Source organism: Amyelois transitella, chromosome 16, assembly GCF_032362555.1.
Source record: "Amyelois transitella isolate CPQ chromosome 16, ilAmyTran1.1, whole genome shotgun sequence".
In the NCBI taxonomy this organism is placed as follows: Eukaryota; Metazoa; Arthropoda; class Insecta; order Lepidoptera; family Pyralidae; genus Amyelois; species Amyelois transitella.
The window spans coordinates 2,926,413-2,946,177 of record NC_083519.1 but is presented as its reverse complement, the minus strand read 5'-3'; the positions used below and the strand labels follow the sequence as shown (position 1 = coordinate 2,946,177).

General features: G+C 35.4%; 2 protein-coding genes across 4 annotated transcripts in view; both read left to right on the top strand.

Moving 5' to 3' along the window:
* The window catches only part of LOC106143309 (furin-like protease 2), a 242,167-nt gene that overhangs the window by 128,286 nt on the left and 94,116 nt on the right, over window positions 1-19,765 (top strand). The window lies entirely within an intron of this gene.
* LOC106131326 (uncharacterized) lies at window positions 11,931-16,284 on the top strand. Its single transcript, XM_060948533.1, has 3 exons — window positions 11,931-12,246; window positions 12,714-13,656; window positions 15,477-16,284. Exons 1-2 carry the CDS (start codon window positions 12,141-12,143, stop codon window positions 13,649-13,651), a joined length of 1,044 nt encoding a protein of 347 aa, XP_060804516.1. The 5' UTR covers window positions 11,931-12,140; the 3' UTR covers window positions 13,652-13,656; window positions 15,477-16,284.

Genomic DNA, 19,765 nt, shown 5'->3' with positions numbered 1-19,765 from the left:
CGCTTTTAATAGGTAACTTGAATTCAATAATGGTCTCTTCTGCAATATTTTATATTCAACAAGCTAAATTTAAATTTTTTTGTTACAGGTAAGCATTAATCAAAACAAACTCGTCATTAGCATCTGTGTATGAGTAATGTGAGGTTGAAAGGACACGACTAATATTTGGATGATATAACCATTTCTACCACCAACAAATTGTGCTTAGGTGAGTGAAACAAGTTTAAACAAAATTAATAGTAATCTAGTTTTCTGAGAGGCGTAATTTTATGAATGTATGTGCCTTTCAACTAGATAAGAAGAGGAAGATGAATAAATAGCCATGACACCGAGAATATTAATCGTACTTACCATCCTAGCGAGAGATCGTTAAGCTCCGATGTCCACATTCAGCTTTCCCTACAAATTGCATGCATTTTTAATAAAACCTGTAAAATTCGAATTGCATTATTTATTCAGTAAATTAAAGTGTACAAGCCAACGATCGGATCATGAGAGCACAAAATAAAATGTTGTGGAGTACAAATATAAAATTCACTTGATGAATTTAAAATAATTCGACTACGATATACCATGTTGAGTTTCCGACTTTCGGTACGGCCCCGGGCTGAATTTAATTTATTCGTTGTTGATTTAACCTTACATTTATGAGATTAAATTCAAAATGTGATAAAATTTAATCGAAAATCTTTTTGGAAAACTACAGTCAATTCTGATCATTTGTTTACAGTAAAAATATAATTTAAAATACAATTTTTCGAAATATCGCTTTGTCTTTGATACAAATCTCCCAAAATCAAAGTATTCTATATAATTTCTGAAGGTCTTGCTGTGTTAAATGTTAATAAATTTTAGCCCTTTTAATGTATTCGTTACAATTATAAACATAAATAATTTCACTTTATAAAACAAATATAGTTTTGTTGTTTAGACTACTATTTCTTTGTCATAACTGTAGGCAATATAGTTGACTTTCGTTTAAACTACAATGTACATAAAATTTCAATAGAAACTTACATGCGGTCTACATAAATCAGGTAAAAGCTACTTAGTTCCTTTTAATTTTCGAACTAAAGCAAAAATTTCTTGTAAACATATACATTTAATGTCTATATTACTTACGGGGAGACTGAGCCAACAGTATCGAAAAGATTCGAAGGAAACTAGAAGGCCAAGTTCCGCAAAAGAAAAGTGTTCGTAAATATATATCTTAAATTAGCATTATGACATGAACTTATCTCCGTAGAAACGGGCTTAAGGTCAGCCTCTGATGTCTATAATAGAATGTTACTTGGAAAGATTTCACAGAATCTATTTTGAAAAACCTTTCACACGGCGCGGGACAAATTAAGGGTGCTTTCATGTGAGAGACGATATAATAGTTGCAATTTGCGGGTATGTCACGTTTCAGCTGTTATTCTCGTTTTGGTCGTTGCCAATTTTTACCGACTGTTATTGTTTGATGATCATCATGACGTGTTACGTGAAAGTATAATTTTCTAGGGGCACGGCAGTGCGCCCGCCAAGTCGAGCAAAAAATATAATGGTACCAAAAAGTAGGACTCCACAAAGAGAAGTGAGATGCCATCATGTGTGTGATATTTACTTGAAATTGAATCTTTGCTACCCGGGTACATCACGCTGTCATATTCAGACATCTTAACGGTTCGACTGCCTACTCTCTCTTTATTATAACACATCTCTATTTAAAATTCATAAATGCGTTGCGATATCCCCCGGGCCAAGCTCCCTGTCGCCAAGTGCTCTAGCTCCTGTTGTAAACAAAGAGCTCTCCACGCTGTGAGCTACTCGTAAGGCCCATGGAGGTATAACATCTAGAAGTATAGTACAGGCAGTATTTATACAAATTCAAAATTTTTATTCATTATTATACATACATACATATGGTCACGTCTATATCCCTTGCGGGGTAGACAGAGCCAAAAGTCTTGAAAAGACTGAATGGCCACGTTCAGCTATTTGGCTTAACGATAGAATTGACATTCAACTAGTGACAGGTTGCTAGCCCATCGCCTAAAAAAAGAATCCCAAGTTTGTAAGCCTATCCCTTAGTCGCCTTTAACGACATCCATGGTAAAGAGATGTATGTACTCGTATTAATAAGTTTGAAATTCATCGTCCATCGTTGTATGACCGTCCAACCCTCGCATCTACACAACAGCCCTTCTACACAATAGGCTCTTAGCTGCGGCCGTGTATAAGCCCCTTTAGAATCAATCGCTCGTACGGTACCATGTTACGTGTGTACTTACATTGGTTTGTGAGCTGTATTTAATTATTTTAACGGGAATATTATTTACAGGATGATTTTGAGGATAATATTTTTAATATTTATTCATTTATGTTTTTTAATGTAGACAATGTGGATTCCTTCACGATTTAGATTTAAGACATCTATATTTACAAGTACAGTTCTTTGTTTCAAGACGCTTATGACGCATTTAAGAGATCTATATTTGTAAATTGACGTCCAGTGAAAATGCTGCAGTGTAGTTTGTTCCGCCGCTTCTTCTACACATGCGCTTTAGAAGCGGTAGCAGTAATAATAAGATTTGAGTGATGTGACGTCAATAAGTGATACCTTGTGTTCAGTTTTGAAAATAAATCTATTCCACTCTTTTCTATTCTTACAGTTGAAGCCTTGTTTTGTAACGGTTAAATTTGAAGAGAGTTCGTAAAATACACTGCAGCATTTTAAATCTTAAATGCGTCATAAGCGTTTTGAAACAATGGGATATAATTGTATCTCTTTCCTCAAACGGCAGTTAAACTATTACGAACATTCCCGTTCCAAATTCGTTTGATGTTAACGCAGATTTTATATTATTATCAGGTTAGTTACCCGCGAACCCGCACTAACAGCCAAGTCGAACCGCGCACTAATTGAAGTCGCGTTTCAATCAAAACTTGTTACAACTTTGCGATGTCGTTTACAAAAAGCTTTCCGTAAAACGGCACTTAGTTTAGCTAATATATTTTTGTTGATTAATATTGTGCTGTGTGGTTCCCAGTTCCAATATAAAAAACTGTATCTATGTTTCCTTATAATGTTATCTGTCACCGTCAACAGTTAAAAAACGATTTTAAGTAAGTATTTATAACAATTCTCAAAACATGTTTAATGAAGTTGTAAAAAAGAGAAAATTTTAGCAAATTACTAAATTTTCACTAAAACCTCAGGACAAAAATACCTTACACCGATAAAGAAAAACGCAATAAAATTCCCAATAAAAAATATACATGATGACATGCGAAGTGTGTTTTCATGTAATTCAACTGATGTACTTTATGATATGCAATAAAGATTTTGAATTGAATTGAATTGAGAAACGCCCCGGGAAAATATCTTATCTATACATATAATAAATCTGTAGAAGGGTCAATTCTGTACATTGAAAATATTGAAAAAATAAATAGCAGGGAGTGTTACTGGATCGATACCAAACACAAATATGTGATTAAAAAAATTTTTGTCTGTCTGTCTGTATGTTCAGGCATCACGTAAAAACTAACGGTTCGATTTTAATGAAACTTGGTATAATTATACCCTATTATCCTGGGCATAAAATAGGATACTTTTTATCCTGAAAAAAAAACGAAGAAAAAAAAATCTTAATTATTCAGTTTATCCATAGACGTTGTTCTGTAGAACCGCGAACACACGTTACGTTACCCGCAGTGGATTCAGCGCCGTAACTTACAGCGCCGAAAGTCGGATATAGCTTGAACCGTTTGCTTTGCAATTACTATGAAAAAAATAATTAAGTCCGGTCAATCTAGACATTCGAAGCTACATTAATTCCCATCAAGCTGAAAATGAGTATAATTGTTTAAAACACAATCAAAAGCATTATTTCACAATTCCCCATGATTCCGGTTTAAGGAAAAAAAAATACCCAAGGTCAAAGGTAAAAAATGGGTGTTTCGCGATTTTCTTCAAAACGGTAAGTTTTTCAAATCGGAAAATTACCTCAGACATAATTTGTGCCGTGTGGTTCCCGGCACCAATACAAAAAAGAATAGGACCACTCCATCTCTTTCCCATGGATGTCGTAAAAGGCGACTAAGGGATTGGCTTACAAATTTGGGATTCTTTTGTAGGCGATGGGCTAGCAACCTGTCACTATTTAAATCTCAATTCTATCATGTAGCCAAAGAGCTGAACGTGGCCATTCAGTCTTTTCAAGACTGTTGGCTCTGTCTACCCCGCGGGGGATATAGACTTGACCATATGTATGTATGTATATGCATAAATTGTAAATCATAAAGTTATCTATAAAAAAAGGTATCAAAATTTTTTTTCGATAAAGCTACCGTTTCTGAGATATAACGATGCAAAAAGTTGCAAGCGTCATAATATGCACACGTTTCCACGCCACCTCTGAGGTAGTGTACTATTAGCGCATTTTTTTAACATTTTTATTATTAAACATGAAAAAGTCTGAAATAGGTTAGAATAAACACGTGTTTTCACTACGCAGTGGCACTCAAGACTAGACTTTTGCTTTTATTATTTAAAAAAATTATAATAACCCTAAGTGAAGAAAATCATCTTAGGACAATAATAGAGATTACAATTAAATCAAATTAAAACTAAAACTACTTATAAAAAGAAAGAAAAAAGATGACTACAAACTAAAATTTAATTTATAAATTGTACAATCCCTGCATAGTATCAACATGCGGGAGTGTGCCCAGAAGGCTGGCAGAATTACCAATTTGAATGGCAATGCTGATTCTCTGAGCCAGATAATTTCCAGCCCTCCGGTCAAGAGATACTTCAATTAGCTTCTTCGACAATTGTCAGAAAAGCTGATGGGCAGATAGGCTCCCCGGTCCCAGAGTTTCTACCCCAAAAGGTTGAAAAGTATAGGTATTACCGATACCTACATATTTGCGCCTTCTGAGGTTTTTTGCCTCATTTGAAGCAGAACCGGCCTTAGATTTAGTACCCTGATAATGAGACGGTGCAAGTGTGTCGACACAAGTAGCATCCCACACCAAAGGCCGCCCCAATCTCCAGGGTACCGAAGTCATACCATCCGGTCTCTTGGCATCATCCCGAGCCAGACCGTTTGGTTCTAGAACGGCTGGAACATGGATGGTGGCAAAAGCACGGAGGATTATATTATTTAGGGCGGCATGGCGCCCTAAACGGCCGGCACTCCTAGGGCATGAGAGGCCGTGGTGTCCATAGCCGTCAACGGTATCCCCGCAAGGACTACTATTATTAAAGACTAACGGTATTTCATGTGTTGAGCATTCTGAGATAAAGCAGGTATACGACCCTAGCCACGTACACAATTAAACAGAGAGACAGATGTTGTCTCAAGGTTTCACTACAGTATAAATGAAGGGACTGGGTTTCATTATACTTATGTATATTTTATATTTTGAATTCAAGTTAAAATTACCGACAGAACAATATTTTTACTTATATTACTGCTACACAGAGTATATACCTACGAGACGTGCTTATGCATATTATGACGCTTGCAACTTTTTCCATCGTTATATCTCAGAAACGGTAGCTTTGTTGAAAAAAATTATTGATTCCTTTTTATAGATAACTTTATGATCTACAATCTATGTCTGAGGTAATTTTCCGATAAAACTTACCGTTTTGAAGAAAATCGTGAAAACCCCATTTTTTTACCTTTGTCCTTGGGTAATTTTTTCCTTAAACCGGAATCATGGGGAATTTTGAAATAATGCTTTTGATTGTATTTTAAACAATTATACTCATTTTCAACTTGATGGGAATTAATGTAGCTTCATTCTTATTTTTTGGTCTAAATTGACCGGACTACTTACTACAGAACGCGAACTCAACAGCAGTAGTTTAATAGAGGGATCTCCTTAATTATTATAGGCCTAGCCGTAATTGGGTCCAATAGATATTTATAAGATGTCATTGTCAGAGTTACTCAAAATGGAGAAATAAACCATCGACGCGATGACCGACTTCCGCGCGGACGAAGTCGCGGGGGGAAGCTAGTTATAGAATAAAAATACATTTCCAATCAATATGTTAAAGCTCCTTGTTCAAAATGTGGAATAAATTAATGAAAGTATGATTTAATTTCAGAAACAATATCATTTCGCGAACAATAATTATATTCATTATTCACCAAAAACATTCACTAAAATTTTGAATCTTCCCTTATTTTGCAGACAAAGTTTCGTACTTTCTACTAACTTTCGTCTGTTTTGAATCTTGTGTAAATATTGTAAGTGCTTAAGTAGTTTGACATTCAAGTTTTCAACAGAAATCATATTTGTTCTTTTAGGGTGAGAAGAAGAAGAATCTATTAAAGTAAATTTTAAACTGCGATAGTTTGATAAGACATTTTTTAAGAACTATCTATTTAAATTCAGTTTTTGATTTATTATTTATACGGTACAATTTCCACTATTCCTTCTTCTACAAGAATCCTTACAATCACAATCGCAATCACACATAACATAACATATTATAACAACAAAAAAAATAGCATAACATAATTCACCGTAGGAAGACTTACACAGACATACAGTACAGACATTGGTCCATAAACAAGGTAGGGAATAAACAAAAATACTGCATAGTTTGGGCACACAGACAGACATACTCCTGGATCCTAGTAAATTATAAAATCAATACATACATACATACATATGGTCACGTATATATCCCTTGCGGGGTAGACAAAGTCAACAGTCTTGAAAAGACTGAATGGCCACGTTCAGCTATTTGGCTTAATGATAGAATTGAGATTCAAAAAGTGACAGGTTGCTAGCCCATCGCCTAAAAAAAGAATCCCAAGTTTGTAAGCCTAACCCTTAGTCGCCTTTTACGACATCCATGGGAAAGACATGGAGTGGTCCTATTCTTTTTTGTAGTGGTGCCGGGAACCATACATACATACATATGATCACGTCTTTATCCCTTACGGGGTAGACAGAGCCAATAGTCTTGAAAAGACTGATAGGCCACGTTCAGCTGTTTGGCTTAATGATAGAATTGAGATTCAAATAGTGATGGGTTGCTTGCCGGGAACCACACGGCACTAAAATCAATTATTGAAGTTTAATAATAATATATAAAAAAAGTATGACTATATTATACACCACTTGACGTCGAGCGTACATAAACTTAGGCTAGTTTGTTGGCCGTTTGCACTTTGCCGGCTCTCGTAGCTTCGTAGGCACGTAGCATTATGTAGGCGTAGCACTTCGTAGCACGTCGAGAGCAATGTGCTACGCGGCGCTACGCCGCGTGCTGTGGCATAATAAGCCCTCAATATTTCCTTTTGTTTTATTGTAGTAGTGGCAATATTAAAACTAGTTTCGTACACATACATATAAAATCACGTATTTTTCTTCTCAATATTGCCTTTATTTAATTATATATTTATTCTTTATTATAACATTTACAATTTGTAAAGTACAATAGCCGGACTCAATTCTATCTAACAGTCTACCATCGGGTTAAGCAGAGAACCTTTATGTGGGTGATAGTAATAATATATAATATTCCTTTCCTGCTAGAATGAAAATTCAATATAAGGTAATTTACAAATATCCATCATTTAGCTATACAGTTTGTTACGTTGCCTTTCAGTATTTTCAAGACTATTGGCTCTGTCTACCCCGTCAGGGATATAGACTACATACATATATGTAGTTTATTTAAATGATTTTGCCTTGTGGTTCTCAGCACCAATATAAAAAAGGATAGGACCACTCCATCTCATTTCCCATGGGTGTCATAAGAGGCGACTAAGGGATAGGCTTATAAACTTGAGATTCTTCTTTTAGGCGACGGGCTAGCAACCTGTTACTCTTTGAATCCCAAGACTATCATAAATCCAAACAGCTGAACGTGGCCTACCTAACAGTATTTTCAAGACTGTTGGCACTGTCTACCCCGCAAGGGATATAGACGTGACTATATGAGTTAATAAAAAAAAAAACTGAACTAGCATGAACTTTTAATAGTTTGTTATAACGAAGTAATTTTCGCACCAGATATTCGAGTATAGCGAAAATAATTTTCAGTATATGTTGTGGAAGTTGATTCAAAAAGCAATGAACTGAAAAATGAAAGCACGAATTTACTACAAAATATGTTTCCTGTTTTCATTAGTTCCTAGAATCGATATAACATTCAGGTAAATAAAGCTCTAAAGCTCTAATTGACTTTTCATAGTGATTCGTATTAAATTTTCCACGAAAAAAAATGTACGTGTTCGTTATTAAAATTCTTTTTTTTATACTTCGTAATGAATTTATGACTGTCATTTTTATCACATGTATTTTTTTTTTACTGAGCGAACGAAGCGATTGGGGTCTACCAATGAACTTGGGGGTGAAACGACTTTTTAGTATGTATGTTTGTAAGGCGATAACTTTCGAACCGTTCGTCTGATTTTGATGAAATTAAAATTCTGAAAAATGTGAAGGATATAATGTCAATAAATTTTAAGTTTGTAGAGCAACCATATCGGTTCAGTCTGTTTTGAAGTATGAAGATGAATTGATAGTTGATGGAATTATTAATTTCATTAGGGTAAAACTTAAAGCATGAAAAAACTTAAAAGATGAACTTCAAGTCTTTTTGAGACTTTCGACTCTATCTACCCTGTGAGGTTTGAAGACGTGGTATCTCATACATGTATTTTAAGCAGGCATATATACAAACCAATCACCTGATGTCAAGCCAATGTACAAACACATTTCCCACTCTATTTTTGTCGCTGCATTTCTATAAATGTGTTAGCGAGTTGGGAAGTATCGCAGTTCAAATTTAAACTTCAGGTGGCGAGTCTACAGTTCAACTTAGCCGCCTAACTTGTCTAGAAAAATAAGTTATCTTTCATATACAATTTGAACTTTCTCGTATGAAATGTTCATTGTTATAAAAGCTATCCACTCGTTTTTTCTTCGCTATCAGAATAATAATATATACCTACATGAATACATGATTCTAAACAAAAATTATCTTATTGCATGAAATATATTCTATAACTAACAAAACCAAACATTTCTATAAATTAACAAGTTATAAATGAAAAGATTTTCACAATGATATTTTAAAAAGTAATTACGAAATAATCTGAATCCAATATCATTAAGACATTGATCAGCTTTAATCGGGAAACCACACTAGCACCACACAAACTACTAGAAACCGAAGGAGTTCAGGTTAGAGATCATTGAAAAAGTAGATACAGATTTAATATTTCACAATTGTTATCGAAATATGTCTTAACTTCTTTCTTATGACTGTAAATATCTTTGAAGTTGTACAGGATATGTTCATACCTTATAAGTATATCAGTATAAGGTTTCCGCAATGTTGGATCCCTTAAGAAGTTAAGAAAATAATATCAATGATTCTCACTCTTAATGTGTTAGAGAAACTGAAGTTTCAATATAAAAAATAAACAATTTAAAAAAAGAACATCTTCTATAGCTGTGTTATTGATGTATTTCAATCTTAATTCTATCATTAATTATTAACAGCTGAGCGTGGCCTATCACTGATTATATGTATACATATGTATGTATCAATAGCTGTCTACTTGCTGCTTTTGGACGTTTCATATCCAATCACAGACGGAGTTGATAAAAACCCGCTCTGTGTGTCTAGAGGCTCTTAATCATATCTCCTTATACCCTGATCTGAGGCCGAATTAGACGTCATGTTTGCTCACCCGCCTCAGCTGGCGGGCGAGTTAATATTTTACTTCATCGATTGAGTTATGCCAACTTGCAACTCGTGTGCTGTTTACGTATATGCAGTTACAGACTATGTTAACTGCAGTTTGAATTTAACTGAATTGTGTACACGAGTCTTGGGTCAGCTGGAGATTAGATTAGATTGTTCAAGAGCAAACAGATGTTTTGTCTTAATTAAAGGCTTTCTGCGTTTTTCTTAGATAGGAACAGAAATAGGACTTTGATCCTATATGAAAAAGTTTCTTGTAGTACAAATGTGACAATGTTGGCGTCGTAGATTGTAAGCATCACTTAATACTGTCAAACTGTATGGTCTCCTTGCGCTAGATATATCCTAAATTAATTACATGTACTAGTACAATCAAAACAGCTTATTTACTAGGTCGATTTAAATTCCGTAATCGTACATGTGGAATACCGCTGATGCGTTCCGCGCGCCTTTGTTCCCCAAACATATTTCTACACATTGAACCGCAAAGCATAATACATAATTAATACTTTGATTCAATGCTAAATACATTCCAATTAATCGCATTAATAGTGGGCTATGTTTGCCACGTCACCGATTGTTTGCCTGGAGCGTGTTTGATTTGCCTCGTACTCGAAGGCCCTGTAAATCGAGACCAGTCTCGGTGGACCCCTAGGAAACTCTCGACAACAATCTTCCGCGTCGTTTGTCCATACTAGGGGGAGGGGGTGGGTAGGTCTAGTTTTAGTGGTTGTCGTAATGGCACTTGTGTTTCGTAAACGATGTTTTATTCATGCCGCGATGCTCGGCTGCGAATAACGGACTAATTATTGAGGTGTTCGCTCGTTTGGTTTAAACTGCGCTTTGGATGAGGGCGCGCGGAAGAATCGACGTGCATACGTAATTATGCGATTTTCTGACCTAATGAAGAAGACAGACTTGGTTTGGTAAAGGTTTCATTTAAATATTTTTGGCATTGTAAATGGTTAAAATAAATCTGATATAGTACCAAGTTCAATGCTTTGAAAAACCTTGATTCACTGCTGTTGGATAAATAGCCTGTGGCTGTAGTAACACATTATGGGCTTTTACAAAGGCGCATAAGTACCTATTTGAAATAATACTTTAGCTACAAAACGTGCTAAAATCAGTGTCTTGTGGCCCAAAGATTTTATGGCCGATTGGAAATCGCCGTGGCTATAAAATCTACGAGCCACTTCTATTTACACTAAAATAGAACCCTTCTACCGATTGATTATAAGTTCTTGTCTTTTAAAGTGTTATCAAACAGAAGTTTCTTTAGCAAATTATTCTAACTAGACCTTTTTTTGATCATCGCGACCCTAAATAACTTAACCATTACTTATATTTCTAGTTAGAAAGTATCGCAAGGTAATATACAAATTCAAAATTATTAATCATACACAACTATAGATGTTAAAAATTCTCATTGCTCCGATATAAAAAAAGATAACTTACCATACAAAAAACAAAAAGTTATTTTTCTTATGCTTCCAAAGAAAATATTTTAAATAAATAAAAATTATCTTTAATTTATAACCAACATTCAGTCGCAAATAACATTTTACTGCATACGAAGTCGGAAGTACACTTTAATATTTCAAGACATTGTGGCATTTTGTCCCCAAATTCCTGGATAAAATATCCGTCCTCGCAGAACACCTTGCGGATAACTTATGTATCACTTGTTCAATAACATTATCATGTTACACAGCGTTATGCAACTATGTTTGTAACCTACATGCGGGGAGCGATCACCTTAGTTTGAACTTTACACGTGCCTCAGATCTATTGGTTTAAAAATTCCGGTTCAAATTTAAAATTGAAGCACATATAAAAAATAAACATATGATATCACTTATTAGTGTAACTTATTGATAGTTTTCAATTATAATGTTATCTGTATACTTAGATAAAACCACGCCTCTTTTACGGAGTTTACTATTTCGGAAAACAAAGACTACATCTCTTCTTTCGCTTCATCCACTTTAATAACTCTATTCATGCAAGCTCGTCAGTCTTGACCCTATAAAGCTTAGTGTGGTTATCAATTCTTGCTTAATTCAATAAGTATTTTAAAACGGTTTTTTTTATAATGCTTTCATTTTAAATACTTAATTCTTCCATATATACCTGTTGCTTTGACACGGTGCCACGATTTAAGCATGGATTATATTTCTTCGCTTCATTCTTCAGATATATTTAATACTAGTAGTCCTTTTAGTCTACAAGATAGCTCACGCACGATTTTTAAGAGACAATCGATGTTTAAATCGATAAGTCAAATGAAATCGATTGATTCAACCACTCATCGTTCCTTGTTCCAACCGTCATTCTTTTTTCGTGCGAGATAGCTTACACACGCATACCCTACTCGGAAAAAATAAAATTTATTTCTTCATAAAAAATGTCGAAACGTGATCTACAATACTTAAAGAAAAAACTTAAACAGCTCGAAGATCAACAAAAACGGAAACGCCGTCGAATTTTTATAGAATCTTCAACAGATACTGGTGAGTAACTAATACATTACCCATTGTTTAAATATCATTTCCTCGAAATGAAAATTTTATCAAATGGTACACTTAAAATGCCTTGCTAACAATTTATAATTTTAGACCATATCAAAATCCCTTATATGAAATAAGTACATAGAAAATGCATTTTTAACCTACCCTCAAACATAAAATATAAATCCGCCATACAGTAATAGCAACTTTTACAAGGGATTTATTTTATTTACGCAAGTACTTACTATGTAACTACTGGTATTCATAGTAGGTATCTCTTAAAACCTGGCGGTTAACCGTGAGTTAACACGAAGGTCACCTGTGTATAGAGTTTAAATACCGGGCGGTTAACCGTGAGTTAACACGAAGGTCACCTCTCTATATAGACCAAATACCGGGCGGTTAACCGTGAGTTAACACGATGGTTAAAACGGTCGCTGAACGATTACAAATCGTTTTATATTTTTCAGACGATAACTCGTCTCGCAGTTCCACTTCGCCAACCCCGAATAACGGTACACCTGGAGAGTCTGCCCCAGTACTTATCGATGAACTCTCAATACCGGTACCAGAAAATAACGCCGATGCTGATGCCACCCCGGAACTTGACCCGGATGTACTTACCGCGCTTGGAGAAGAAATTGAGGATAAAAGTAAATTTGGGGAAGCTATTCATCGTAATCTAGCCCAGCGATGGGAACCTATCCTTAAAAAAGGCTTACCAAAAGAAGCAAAGGAGAAGCTGATGAAGGAGTACCTTATACCCGAAAATTACACTTTATTGCAAGCGCCAAAATTGAATCGTGAGGTATCGGCCGCTATAGCTGAGGCAGCCAGGCAACGGGACAAGAAGAAGGAGACTGCGCAGCAGCAATTAGGGATTGGCATATCGGCTATTAATAAGGCTTTGACATCGATGCTAACCTCGGATAATAAAGTAGAAGCCATTAAAATATTAAGCGATGGATGCCGAATACTTACTGACCTTCACTTTCAAGAGACGCAGGCGCGTATTAGTGTTATTAATTACTCTCTCGCGAAACCATTCCTTAATGTTGTCCAAGGCAGCGAAAGAGATGACACGTTGTACGGGAATAAGTTGGGTGAAAAAATAAAGGCCTCAAAAACGATTGAAAAACAAGGCCTTTCTATCAAAAAATTTGTAAAGACTTCTAAAAGTACGTCTAATACAGAACACCCAACACCAGTTCTGCGCTCGCATTACCAGACCAAACAAACTGGCTCATACCAGGGAAACTGGACCGGGTCTTCGCGCTACCATCAGAACAGGGGGGGGCGCCGAGGACCAAGCAGGACGATTGCCCCTGTGACACGCCGGTCTCAAGCGCAACAATCGTCGAGCACAGCGGTCACGAGCAAATCGAAAACAACCGCAACTCGTCAGTGAACCAGGTACAACATGCTGGTAGAATTTCTTATTTCTATAACTGCTGGCTTAAAATAACATCAAATCCTGTAGTCTTAGACTGGATTCGTTTTGGATTTTCTATCCCTTTTGAGTCTCATGTTATACAGACACATGTTCCTTTATTGTCACGTACAGCCTCCGAAAATGCAGAGATGACTGTGGCTATAAATAAACTTATAGATCTCGGTGCGATTCGCTCTTGCGAACCTTGTGTTGGTGAGTTCATATCGCAAACATTCTTAGCCCCAAAACCAAATGGCGATAAACGTTTTATTTTAAATTTAAGAAAATTAAATACATTTGTTTCTAAACAACATTTTAAAATGGAGGACTTCCGGACGGCATCTAAACTTATACCACAAAATGGCTTCATGGCTACTATTGACCTTAAAGAAGCTTATTTTCTCGTTTCAATTTATGAGTCTGATAGAAAGTTTTTAAGATTTCTTCATCAGGACGAAAATGACCATATTAGTACATATGAATTCAATGCATTACCGTATGGTCTTTCGGTCGCTCCTAGAGTATTTACTAAAATTATGAAAGAAGTAATGTCTTATCTTCGTTCCCAGGGCTTTAAAAATGTATTTTATTTAGATGACGTTTTGTGCATCGGAGATGACTATAATGATTGTTATAATAACGTTAAAATAACACTAAAACTCTTAAAATGTCTGGGCTTTATTATAAATTACGAAAAAAGCTCATTAGAGCCTAAACAGTCATGCAAATTTCTTGGATTTATATATGATTCAGTTCATCAAACTTTGTCTTTACCTTCTGAAAAGCGATACAAGATTTTAGATTTGGTAACGAAATTCTCAAAAGCCCCGAAATGTACTATAAGAGAATTCGCTCAAATTATAGGAATTCTAGTAGCTGCTTGCCCCGCAGTTAAATACGGTTGGTTATACACAAAAATTTTAGAACGTCAAAAATTTCTAGCACTTAAGAAATGCGCAAATTACGAAGCAAAATTCAATTTTGATTCTGTAATCTTAGAAGACCTTAACTGGTGGAAGCTTAATGTTTTAACTTGTAATAATTCCCTAAAAATAGCAGACTTTGATTTGGAAATATTCACAGATGCATCTCGTACTGGCTGGGGTGCAGTATGCAATAAAAGTAGAACAAACGGGGCTTGGAGGTCCGATGAACTCGAATCGCATATAAACTATTTAGAATTATTAGCAGTTTTTCTAGGTCTCAAATATTTTGCAAGTAAAAAATCTAATTGTTCAATTTTATTACGTATTGATAACACGACAGCGATCAGCTACGTTAATCGTATGGGTGGTATACAATTCCCCCACTTGAACAATCTGGCTAGACAAATATGGCAATGGTCCGAGGAAAGAAATATTTGGTTGTTTGCATCTTACATTAATACAAAGGATAATTTCGAAGCAGATGAAGAGTCTCGTAAACTCAATCCAGATACGGAATGCCAATTATCCGATTTGGCTTTTGAAAAGATTACTAATCGCTTAGGATATCCAGCAATAGATCTTTTTGCTTCTCGGGCCAATGCTAAATGCCACAACTACATTTCGTGGAGAAAAGATCCTGACGCCTTTTCTATTGATGCTTTTACAGTAAAATGGAATAAATATTTTTTTTATGCCTTTCCACCATTTTCACTTATTCTTAAGTGTCTTCAAAAAATAATACAAGAAAATGCTACCGGAATACTAGTATTCCCCTTTTGGCCATCTCAGCCATGGTATCCTCAATTAATGAGAATGACCACCTCCGATATAGTTTGGTTAAATCCCAATGTTCATCGTATAAAATCGTGTTACAGAAATCACCTTACCCTGGGTGCCGCGATTCTCTCAGGCAAGCGTTCTCCTCGCGGGGTGCTCCAGACTCGACCCTAGATCTCATGTTAGCATCATTGGCCAAGAATACTATGCGACAATATAATGTTTCATTTAAGCTCTGGTGGCAATATTGCAATGACAATAGTCTAGATGTCTTTGATTGCTATGTGCCGACAGTTTTATCTTTCTTAAGTTCGCAGTATTATAATGGAGCCTCATATGGATCCTTAAATAATCACAGATCAGCATTATCACTTTTACTAGGTAGTAATATTGGATCTGATGACCGTATTAAAAGACTCCTTAAAGGAGCATTTAAATTAAGACCTAGCTTTCCTAAATACTCTAATACATGGGATCCGCAAGTAGTTCTCAGTTATATTTCCGAATGGTATCCCAATAAAGAACTCAGCCGAGAAAAAATTACAAAAAAACTAGTGATCTTATTAGCTTTATGCACGGCACAGCGAGTTCAAACCATGTCTCTTATAAAGCTAGAAAATATTACCATTACTTCGACAGGAGTTAACATAGAAATCAAAGACATGTTGAAGACATCCGCTCCAGGCAGAGAACAACCATGTTTATTTCTACCTTTTTTTCATGAAAATCCACGCATTTGTCCTGCCACAGTTCTTCAAGATTACATTCTCGTTACAAAACAAGACCGACCTGCTAATATACCTTATCTCTTAATAACTGTGAAGCGCCCGTACAAGAGCGCGACAGCACAGTCAATAAGTAGATGGATAAAGCAGACGCTAGCAGAAAGCGGTGTAGACGTGTCGACGTTCAGCGCGCACAGCACACGACACGCAGCCACGTCCACAGCTGCCACTCGTGGGACCTCTATCGATACCATACGGAAAGCTGCCGGCTGGACAAATGCGTCGAAGGTTTTCGCTCAATTCTATCATCGACCAATATTAGATGATCATACTTTTGCTCATTCAATATTACAAGATTGAGATAATAACAGGGTTTGTGGTTATTATTGTTCTATTTATAAGTAAGAATGTATCCTTAATTAACGTACCTTGAGTACATATTAAAATGATTAGTAGAAGTTCCTTAATTGTTTTATTTAGTCGACTGCAAAACTTTTCTCTTAACATCTACTAGTATTAAATATATCTGAAGAATGAAGCGAAGAAATATAATATATGATCAAACGAACTTCACAAGTGAAGTTCGATCAATATTATATGATTCGCTTCATTCGAAGATATAAGGTCCCCCCTCACCCTTTCCCGAAAGCAAAGTTCTGCATCGTCTCTATCTCTAAAAGAATGACGGTTGGAACAAGGAACGATGAGTGGTTGAATCAATCGATTTCATTTGACTTATCGATTTAAACATCGATTGTCTCTTAAAAATCGTGCGTGAGCTATCTTGTAGACTAAAAGGACTACTAGTATTAAATATATCTTCGAATGAAGCGAATCATATAATATTGATCGAACTTCACTTGTGAAGTTCGTTTGATCATATATTATCAGGTAAACCTGACACGGCTCGGATCATTAAAAATATACTAGTGTGCAACTTTTCGCTACAATAAAAAGTAAACGCCAAACTTACATTGTACATCGCGCGGCAGTATATCAACAATATAAAAACTTTCAAAATAAACGCATGGCCAAAGTTTACTTCGAGATTTTTATTTATCACGAGATAGCATAAGTTCCTTTTATTCAACTTATGGATAAAGTCCCACAAGTGCAGCGGCGTAGTTTAAAAAGTTAGAATGATCGCGTTCTTTGACGTTGGCTGTATGGCGTGTCGAACCAACAACTATTTGTGAGTTTCCCCTCTAAGGCTTCAGTTGGTTTATTTGCGCTAGATTTCCCAGAAACGTTAACTTGGTAATGCAGGTACGAAACCTTACGGTGTGCTTTTATGTTTTGGAATTTAATGCTTTATTTTGCCTTTGTTTTTTCTTGTAGTCGATGGGCTAGCAACCTGTTATTATTTGAATTTCAATTCCATCATTAAGCCATACAGTTGTACGTGGCATTTCAGTCTTTTCAAAACTGTTGACTCTGTGTACCCCGTAAGTGATATGGACGTGATTATGTATGTATGTTTCACAGTGTCTTGTGTTTTACTCGTGTTCATAGCTTAATGCAGTTTGTATGATAATGCAACGACACCCGCTAATTAGGGTGACCTCATACAATGCCGACCAAGTTTCCAGTTCGTGATACTCGTAAATTAATGCAACGAAAATTTTGCTTTTTATGGGGAGCACGGATGTCAAAAATACAATGAATTTCGGTGGAATATTTAAAATCTGTTTTTCAATTTATGTATTTCATATTCACTAATAAGTTTGTCTCTTTCACACTCTAAATAAAACTATTTAGAGTATTTTTCAAATATGCAATGTATTTTATATTTAACGGGGCAGACAGATTCAACATTCTAAGTCAGCCTACAAAAAGAAGGAAATCATAAGGTCTTGTCAATTTTTTCAGTCATTTTATTTTAATCGTGCAAATAGTTACTTCCGCATCCTAAAGACATAGTGCTTAATTACACTATGAATTTCTGATATAAAAGATTTCTATGTGCGTTTTTTAACCCATTTAATCGCTTCACTCCTCACTTACATTTGAAACTTGATAGACACTTTTTAAATTTAAGTACTTCATCTTTACATTACTCGAATCACTACAAATACTGCATCTTAAACTCCGGTGATACGGCTTATTATGTAAAAAGCATATACATACAATAAAGGTTTGTACTCAAATAAATTAAGTCGTATACATATCTTGACCACAAGTAATAGAAACATTCCGGGAGGGTCGAATTAATGCAAGCCCTTTTAAATATCGTCCCGGGGCGAGTAACACCCGCCATTTTATGGAAAACGCAGCCCTTTTGTTTTTCCAACGAGTTAGCTCTGTTGACACCATTTTAATAAGAATAAAGCAAATATGTTGTGCGAAAATTGAGCAATATTTAAGGAATCGTGTTAATGAATTTCGAATTTCCGTGCGGTTTGGGGTTCAGTTCGTTATTTACTTTGCTTCGACGTTAGAAGTATATTACAATTTTCATTCGATATTTGTAGCACTTTGATGAGAAAATTAAAACATATTTATTACTTATAAAGGGACACTGATTTAAGTTGTTGTTGAACAAATTTTCAATTTTTGATTTATAAGCTAATTTATTTTTTAATTCCGTGTCATAGAGTGATACAATGATCAATTTAAGCGACTTCTGAGCGATGTTTAAGTCTATCTGTAAAAATCGTTCACTGTGATGTATATAACCACAAATATCAACAGATTAAATATTACATGTTCTGGATGTTACTTTGTAATAATAAGAAACTCAAAGACGAATTCATACGTAAGGAATTAAATAACAAGGGCGGCGCTATTTTGGTATTAACATAACTACATTAGTATACGGAGTTGATATTGCAAAATTTTCCTCAGATTCACTATCGCCCCTGATGGAAGCGCCCCTCGCGTATTTAACTCGACAATATATGGGAGATATAACAGGCTCAGACGGTATCTTTGTTAAACAGGATATTAAAATTCCCCGAATCATATCTCTGGCGGGGACACCCAGCAGAGTGCGACATAACCGTAAAACCGCCAGTGAAAATCTGCAGTGCGGAACCACGCCAATATTTTCAAGCATTTTATATCAGTGTTAAGCTGTGGTCATAGCACGCTATGGTGGGGGTAAATGCCACGGATATTAGAATTCTTCTGACAAGTATTGTTTTCTTAATCTTAAATTTTGTGACAAATTTATGACTTGTGGACGATTTGTTATGATGTTTATTGAATTTGCATGCGGTTGAAGTTATGAATATAGATGAAGCGAAAGAAGTATGCATGTATCGTAACAAGTTAATAAATATAGTCGCTGGCTACCCCTGCGGGAGATGTGTGATTATATGTATATATGTGTCTAAGGTTTGGTAATAATAAATAAGGTTTATTTTTATCGTTACAGTAAATTTTACTAGTATTCATTTAACTCGTAACTCACAATTTATTGTACAAATAAATGTTAAATTATTCAGTATCTTCAAAATTATTTTAATAGTTAAGAATTCTACATAATATAATGGGCGTTTTCTTGACGAAAATAATTTAACCAAGCTCATGTCACCTCAAATATCTAACCGCAACTGATTTGCCAGTTTGACGAACTGTTCTAGTTAGCAATTTATTTATAACCTACTGTGACGGTGAAATTAATATCATCTCAAAACGATCAAATTAGATCTTATTTCGGA